General features: G+C 45.4%; 1 protein-coding gene across 1 annotated transcript; it reads left to right on the forward strand.

Moving 5' to 3' along the window:
- Positions 1 to 2384: 2384 nt before the first annotated feature.
- ADI1 (acireductone dioxygenase 1) lies at positions 2385 to 7034 on the forward strand (the record flags this gene model as incomplete). The annotated part of the gene is made up of 4 exons (XM_081997865.1): positions 2385 to 2941; positions 3340 to 3459; positions 5012 to 5191; positions 6912 to 7034. Exons 1-4 carry the CDS (start codon positions 2822 to 2824, stop codon positions 7032 to 7034), a joined length of 543 nt encoding a protein of 180 aa, XP_081853991.1. The 5' UTR covers positions 2385 to 2821.
- Positions 7035 to 8941: the final 1907 nt, after the last annotated feature.

Below are 8941 nucleotides of genomic sequence, written 5' to 3' on the forward strand. Positions count from 1 at the left end.
AGATACACATTAACAGCCCAAAACAGTTGGGGGTGATGGGACTTTGGGGTTGGTTGGTTTGGTAAGAGGTCAGTGACCTAATACGGAGTTGTCCATTGATATGCTTTGGTGTTCTGGCATTAGTAGTAACATCTCTACAGATGGGCTTGTAACACTCACCTGTGCCTCACAGTATCAGCAGTTACAGCATCCACATATTTCTTTATAATTTTTCTTACTATTGCAAGGTAGCATGAACAAACTAAAAAGCTGGGTATCTTTAGCTGCTTAATGTCCAAGCTCTTTGTTTCTGGCTTCCTGTTTCCATTAAGTAATTTTTTTTTATGCATACTGGTTCTCATTAGCATTGTTAGTTCCTCTTCAGTGTTGTCCCAAAGGTAATAATTGGCCATTTTATCTGAAATGGAACTAGAATATGATCAGCTTCTCCAGGTCTTTGGATGTCAAGTGTTTGACTTAATTTTTTTTTTTCTACTCAATGATGAGATTAATGGAATGGCTAATGTGCACTTGAATTAGAGAGTAATTACCAGTAATCAACATAGTTTTATTTTCTATGCATCTATATAGGAAGAGCAAACAGCTTTGGTATGTTGTCTGTGTCAGCTTCTTTGTAGGGTACCCTCATACCATTGAATAGTAGGGCTTAAACTAGAAGTCACTGAATTTTTTTTTTATTTGTTAATTGCTGCACAGAATGGCAGAGCTGCTGAAGCTTGATTTCTTAATGAGTATGAGCAAAGTATGAGCTCTTAACGTATTCAGAGTCATCTGAATTGTGATAGAATGAGGAAACTGGCTAGCTAGCAGTTAATAGAAGAGTAGGGCTTTTTACATTATCTCTCATCCGAAACTACAAAGTGAAGCTCATCTAGGGGTAAGGTAGTGCACTGATCGGATTTTCCCCTCTGCTTCTCTTCTATATATGCACACAATTATCCATCTATTTATTTTAGAAGTTTGACTTGAAGGAAAACACCCCATCATCCCTGATCAGATCTCTAGTTGAGGCAGAACAGCGTGACAAAGAATATACTGAAGAGGTAGCATCTAATAATCTGCCTATCATACATCTCCAGTTAAACATGTAGATCCTGTTTACTGTATGGAAATCTGTATTTTTTTTTAAGCAGCAGCTTTGGGGAAAAAAAGAGTAGATAATGGTGGATAAATCATAACATCAGTATAATACTGAATTTAAGCAACTTTACTACCTGAATCTAATTGGTAGATTATAATAGAAAATCTAACAGGGAAGTTTTATTTTAATTTGAGAATGATAAATATTGGTACTACTCTGGAAATTCAGGACAAAAGAAAGCTGAGAGGCAAGTGAGAAGATTAAGGCTGAGTAAAGGATGGAAAGCAAGTAATACTCCTCAATAGGGCCTTGAGGACTTGGGGAGGATGTTGGCCATTTTAGCAATTCTTTTCAGGGAACTGAAATTTGAGGAGGGTGTTGCCGTTCAGAAGCCATGAGATTCAGTGGATAGGCATTGAACTTAGAATCACAGAATTATTAAGGTTGGAAAAGACCTCTTCTAGATCATGCAGTCCAGCTGTCAACCCGACACCATCATGCCCGCTAAACCATGTCCTGAAGTGCCATACCTACGTGTTTTCTGAAGACCTCCAGTGATGGTGACTCCACCACCTCCCTGGGCAGCCTGTTCCAATGTTTGACCACTCTCTCAGTAAAGAAACTCTAATATCTAGTCTAAACCTCCCCCGGTGCAACTTGAGGCCATTTCCTCTTGTTCCTCTAGTTACGTGGGAGAAGAGACCAACACCCACCTTTCCCTTTCAGGTAGTTGTAGATGAGTGATGAGGTCTCCTCCAGATTAAATAATCCCCCTTCCCTCAGCTTCTCTCCGAGTTTGTATGTGCTGCTAGAACTAAATGTGGACAATACCAGCATTAGACCAGCTCATGTGTAAATGCTGTGGGCCTTGCAATTAAATTTTATCCAGAATTGATAACCAGTAGTGCTGCTACATTGAATAGTATACATTAAAGGGAGCTAGTACCATTTCTAAGAATCTGAGAAAGAGTGGTTAAGACAGTAGTAAGTATAAAATTCTCTTTTTGGGAAGAAAAACATTTAAGAAGGGCTTGTTTCTTTTTGAGTTCCTCCATTCTTGCGTCGCATTTATCTGGCTGTTGATTTATTTGCTGTATAGAATTATAGAACGGTGTGGAATGCAGCACAGTGGAGGCTGGAGGGGACTGTTGCAGTGCATCTTGTCCACCCTGCCTTGAGCAGTTTGCTCGGAGTGTGAGTATCTCCACAGATGGAGACAACACGAGCTTTCTGGGCAGCAGGTCTTACCACTCCAATTTCCTTTTTTTTTTTTTCTCTCCCTAATTTATTTTTCCATATTCTGGGGTTGCAGCATTGGTCTGCGAGGCCGAGGCTTGCCAGCAAGTCCAGCGGGAGCGTTGCTGCCGGGGCAGACTTGGCCATGAACGCAGCTGCCGTTGGGTGCTGGCTGCAGACCCCAGCGCGTTACCCGAGAGGGCCAGTGCGGGCGAGAAGGCCCCTCCGCCAGCAGATCGCTTTCACGGAGAGGCCGTCCTGCAGCTACCGCTCTCGGCGCCTGGGCGCTTGGGGCGAAACCAATACCCTAAAATAAGAGCTGTATCTGCTAGGCAGCGCACCCTGCTCAGCCTGCTGAGTGGCAAATGGCGCCTGTTTAAGGCTCTCGCCATAGGCTGGCTGCGCGGGGCCGATCCCCGGTCCCTGCCCCGGCCCCTCCAGCCCCGCCGCGGCGGCCCGCCCCCGCCCAGCCCGGCCCCGCGGAGCGGGGCGAGTGGCAGCGGGATGGTGGAGGCCTGGTACATGGACGAGTCCCCGGCGGACCAGCGGGCGCCCCACCGCCTCCGGCCCAACCGCGCCGTCAGCCTGGAGCAGCTGCGCCGCCTCGGCGTCGCCTACCGCAAAGTAAGCGGGGGAGCCGCCGCGGGCGGCCCGGCGCAGGGCAGGCCCGGCCGGGGCCGTGCGGGGCCTCGGGCCTGCCGCAGGGGTGGGCAGGCTTGGGGCTGTGATCGCCCCAGGCGGCAGGTGCCGCCATGTCCGTGCCTGCCGGCGCTGCCGCGGCCGGGGGGAGGCAGCAGGAGGGGCCCCGGCGGTGTCCGTGCGGGGGTGGGCTGGGGGCAGGTAAGTGTAAGGAAGCTGGCACGCCTTGTGCACCTCCGGCAGCGAACTCGGCTACCCCAGCAGCGGCCTGCCCCTCCACAGACTCTCCTGGCAACTCGGGTTTTTCCACCTTAGTGTCCTGAACTGCGCCTTAAGCAATTGTGTCTGAATACTTTTTTTTGTTTTCCTTGCTTAATTTTCAGTTGGATGCTGATAATTATGAGACTGACCCATGTCTGAAAGAGATTCGGAGAACAGAAAATTATTCTTGGATGGATATAGTAACCATACATAAGGACAAGCTTCCTAATTACAAGGAAAAGGTATGCGAGGCTTTGCTTTGAATGAGGATTTGCACGCTGGAGTCTACCGCTAGAGTGTGCAGCTGGCTTCCCAACACCTGCAGGGGCACAAAGATGACATTTCCATGTGTAAAGTACATCCTGTACTGAAGTCCTTAACATTAAAAAGGAGTTTTGATATTATTTTAAAAATAGCAGAGGCCTTTTGCTTCTGTAGGCTGCCCTCAAAGGTTTTAAGGATAGTTTCCATCACCGTGCCATTTTAAAACTAAGATTCCTACCAGCAGAGCCCCGCTGATGCTGACCTGTCCTTGGAGATGGTGATCCCCAGGGTGAAGGCAGGCAGGTGCCAGCTGGGCATGGGCTTTGAAGGCTGGAACATCCTAATGGCTACTTGCAAAATACATCTTTTCAAAGTGAACATTAACATCGTGGAATCAGAGGCACACGGTCCCTGTACAAGACGACTTTTTTTACCTTGGCTGTTTCATAACAGCTGAAAGCAAATGGTGCCAGGCTCTCAGGTGAGCCTCCCAGAAGGAGCTTTCTCCTCCTGGCCTCTGGGTGCTGACATGCTGCTCTGACCTGAGGACAGCAACCCAGTGGCATTTCCATGTTTTCATTTACTAGTTTGTTTTAAGCCCATTGTGTTCTACTGGTTTTAAATTGATGAATGGGTGAATTAGGTAGTAACTTGGGTTGTCCGGGTGGGCTCTACCTGACACAAAGACGGGCCATTATTGACAGGGCATAGGGACTTTCGCTCATCTTGCCGTGCTGTATCAGTACTGGCTTAGGGCCACCTGCGCTGGTGTGGCTAACCACCATCCCGGCCCGAGCGGCTGATCATACCTGGCATTGCACCGCTCTCTGTGCACTAACCCGCTCCGGTCTCTGTTGATTGAACCTTTAAAGCATGTTTTGTTCTGTGCTGTGAAATGTACAAAGAATTCACCTTTCTGGAAAAAACGGGAATGTTGCCACTGCTGCCCAGGAGGAGAGAGCCTGCAGCTGGGGCTCGCTGTGTGGGGCGGGTGTGACATGCTGTTTACATCAGATTGCTGTAGATGGGCCGTGTTTGGCAATAACTGCATTTTCACATAGAGTTGTAGTAGCCTGTGGGTCTAATTTAACGCTACACCAATGTAAAAGAGGGGGGATAATCTGTAGCTCTGTTTTATTTTTGCATGTCAGGAGAAAAAAAGGCAGAAAATGATCAAACTGAACAACTGTGAGGACCAAATCCTGTGGTGAGAAGCTTTATCTGCCTCTCTCTCAAATGGGCGTAAGCATTACTGTTATTCAGAAACTGGTTATGTACAGCTATAGCTGCTGTTTCTTGCCAGAGAAATTCCTGTCTTCCAAAGGAAATGTAGCAGCCTACTTAGAAGTGTCCTAAGACAGATTCAGGCTGGCTGGATTAGCCATTTTAACCATGTTGGTCTCATCTATTAGTTAAATCACTGTGCAGTTGCCCTTTGAAAGCCTTTGTCTGCTTGGCCACGTGTTTCTACCAGACTTCTTTGCAGTTTTTCTGTGTTCAGTAGTTTTAAGAGATACTTGCTATTCCTAGATAAAAACATTTTATGAAGAACATTTACACCTAGATGATGAAATACGCTACATCTTAGATGGATCTGGCTATTTTGATGTTCGAGACAAGGATGACAAATGGATCCGGATTTCCATGGAAAAAGGAGACATGATAACCCTCCCTGCCGGCATATATCACCGATTTACACTGGATGAGAACGTATGTTGTTATAGATTACCATAAATTTTGATGACAAATCCGTGTGAGCATATATATCACATTAGTAGCTACATGCCCTGAGACTTGCAGTTCATTAGCAAAACATATTAAATATGAAGTAGGAATATGAAAAATACTAAATAATTCACAGCATCTGAACCTTTCATCTCCAGGTCACAAATCCAGCTTCCTCTCATCAGCTGTAACTGCAAGACATTGCCACGTGATATCCGTAGCGTATCTTGTGAGACAGTAGTGTGAGAGCCAAGCCCTGCGGCTGTCCCTCATGCAATTGCCCCCACTGTTGGTTGAGGTAGAGGTGGTGTAGATGGATCCTTCTGTGTTGCCTTGTTGTGTATCTTTGTGGGGACAGACAGAGCATATCTGTCCAGCAGTGGCATTTTTCATGGGCACTAAATTCACCTTCAGGGAAAAGAGGATTTAAGGGTTCAGAGCCACTACTTGCAGCTAGCATGTGCTGGACTGGATGCTGGCTTCGTAGGAGGTGACCTGCTTTCAGAAGGTATTTTTGGCAATGGGATTGTAAGATTGGCACATGGAGTCCTGATCTGTGTGTCTGTCCTTGTGGGTTTTTATAAATTTGTCTGTAACTGCAGCATTCCCCCTGGAAAATGGGGAAATGTGTGCTGTCTCCTGTGTGGCAAAATCCCATTTCTGGCATAGTCTTCAGAATGATCTAATTTTAAATCAACTTTGCAGATAGCAGTTATCATATATGTGAAAAAGGGATATGCTGCTCTGGGGGAAAACCTGATTTCATGTCAGCATTTTGAGATCCACAGTGAATCAGCTACAATTGCTGGTTTAAGGCTTTTTCTTTACACAGACAAAATGTCAGGGACTATGGGTTGAATCCACAAGAAGTCTGGAACTTTAGTCCAGAAGTGTCCTCTTCAAAATAACTATTTTAGGTGCTTCTAGACCCTTGCATTTTGCAGCTAACTTCTTTAGGTACTTAGCTTTATTCTTGACATTGCTGAGCACCTGAGTGCAAGATAAGCACTCAGCAGTGTTTACAAAATAGGTAGGGTCTAAACCTGTAGCGTAGTTGACAGAAGAGAGCAGACATCCCCACAACTCAGTGGTTAGAGCACTTCTACAGGACATAAAAATCCCATTTTCTGCTGCCACAGCTGCACCTTCGCACCTGGCATACTTTTGGTTAGCTGGTGGCAGGGGCTGTTGTTTTTCCCGTTGGAATCTGGAGATTTTTAACTTCCCATTGGATTATTTTTTGCCTAGTTTATGTGCTCTCCATTCAGCTTTTATAGCTCTCACTTTGAAACCTCTGGTATTCCTCAAAAGCACTGTGTAGCCATCTTGGGTATTCTGATTGCTTTTGTTTAACTAAGCAAGTAGGAATTAGATGCTGCATTGCTCAGTATTGTGGATCCAGTGCAAAATAGTTTGCGTAAGACAGGATTTCTTTGGTTTCTTTGAAACGGGGAGAAGTATCGTCTCTGCCTGACCTGGAAGCACTGGTTGTGGTGATATATCACTGCAAAATCTCCCACTGAGGTAGCTGGGAGCAGCAGCAGCAGTGTAATGATACAATTTTCTGGAACACGTGAAGCTGTCACCCCATCTTGAAATGGTTCCAAAAATTGCTGCAGAAGTACAAAGGAAACTGTTAACATCAGAATTAAGATCCAGTTGAAAGGAACTCTTAAATTACTTGTGACTTCTTATTCTTTGACAGAATTACGTGAAGGCAATGAGACTATTTGTTGGAGAACCCGTCTGGACAGCATACAACAGGCCGGCTGATGATTTTCCTGCTCGGAAACAGTATATGAAGTTTTTGGCTGAAGAAGCACAGTAATGGTGTCTGGGACCTGACAGGTGGAACAGCCTGAAGCCCTGTCAGAATAAATGTGACTGGTGGCTTTTCACTGATTAGACTTCTTCTCTTTACAGATAAACTTAGAAAACTTTTCTAAATCATAGAAAAATTTAGGTTGAAAGGTCATTTGGAGGTCATCTAGTACAACCCCTTGCAAAGTACCAGGCCAACTTCAAAGCTAGACCAAGTTGCTCAAGACCATGACGTTTGGAAACCTCTGGTGGCAGAGGTTCCACAGCCTGTCTGGGTGCCTGTTCCAGCATTTAGTTGCTCTTGTGGGCAAGCATTTGTTCTTCATGGCCGCATCCCTGGTCGCAGCTTGCAATTGTTGCCTCTTGCCCTTTTGCTGAATGCCTGAGAAGAGTCTGGTTCTTCTGTCTTCTCTGCAGTCCCTTCTGTAGTGGGAAACTGCAGTTAGGTCTCCTCTCAGCCTTCTCTTCTCCAGGACAGACAAACTAGTGTCCTCATCTGGGCTCTCTGCACCTCAGGTTGTTAAGGAAGATGTTCAACATGATTTCCCCTCGTTCTGACTACTGAGGAATGTCACTTGTACCCATCTGAAAGTTAGACTTGACCCAGTGACTGTTTTGAGCCTAATGGTCCAGAAGTTGTTCCACCTTCTTTGTAGTTCATATCCTCAGTTGAGATACAAGGCTACTGTGAGGGACACTGTTGAAAGCCTTGCTGTGGTCAAGGTGAATGACATCTTTGCTGTTTCCGCTCTGCCACAGAGCCAGTGATTGCCTCCTAGACGGCAGTCAGGATGGTCAGGTAGAATGCGCCCTTGGTAAATTGGCGTTGGCTGGTTGTTCCCCATCACCTGGTGATTTCATGTGCCTGGAACAGCTTTCATAATAGCTTATTCTGTAATTTTCCTGGAGACCGAAGTGAGACTGTCCAGCCTGTAGTTCCCCAGATCCTCTTTCTTGCCTTTTTGAAGGTGGCAGTATCATTTGCCTTTTTCTGGTCAAAAAGATTACCCTGATCGCTGTGACCTTTCAGAGGTGCCAGCAGCCTTGCAGTGACTTTAGCCAGTTGCATATACAGCTGCTTAGGAATCCATTTTCTAACCTTTTTTCCCTTGATATTTCTGGCAGGTAGAATTGGGAGAGGTGGGCCACATTAATATTCATTCTGCTCTGAATCCATGCTAATGAACTACGTAGGATTCTGTTTTTAATTAAAGAAAATAAACCTTGCTTCATTCTTGTCTAAAAATGTTCTTAAGATAAATTTGCATAATCGGAATTTTAGTATGCAGCTTCCCTAGTTCTGCCCTGGTACATAAAGCTGTGGTTTTCTCTCAGTAAAATGTAGCAATTTGTTCTTGTGAGTTATTAATAAAATTACTTCGACTTGGGTGTGTGCTTTTTTTTTTCCTTGTGCTGACGTTAAGGACACATTGAAGAACAGTGTTACTGTAATTGTTAATCAGCTTTTATTCCTTGTGCTGCTACTGACTTGTTCTGTAACATGGGACAAATCATGAACTGTGTGCCTCAGTTTCTTTAGCTGTGAGATGGAGAATAGACTTAGACATGCTGGTCCGGTTTTCAGTACATGCCTTGTGGTTACGCAGGACATGCATCTCCTCAGCAATGGGCACCGAAGCATTTTGGTACAAATTTGCTCTTTACAATGATGAATTATGTCAGCTGGGCAGATGTACTGCTCCAACTCTCAACGGATGATGAGAGCACAGGCTCTGTGCTGGCTGCAGCCTGTGCGCTGATTTCAGACAGGTAAAATAATTCAAGCTCCTGCCTTGCAGTTTCCCGAATAAACATGACTCTAGAAAGAAACCGAAGCTTGGGATTACGTGAATTTTCCTAATGCAGCTGGCAGTAGGGAATTGAATTTTCCCACTGTTCTTCACTATGGGTGTG

Source organism: Phaethon aethereus (assembly GCF_964289735.1).
Source record: "Phaethon aethereus genome assembly, chromosome: 3".
Classification (NCBI taxonomy): Eukaryota; Metazoa; Chordata; class Aves; order Phaethontiformes; family Phaethontidae; genus Phaethon; species Phaethon aethereus.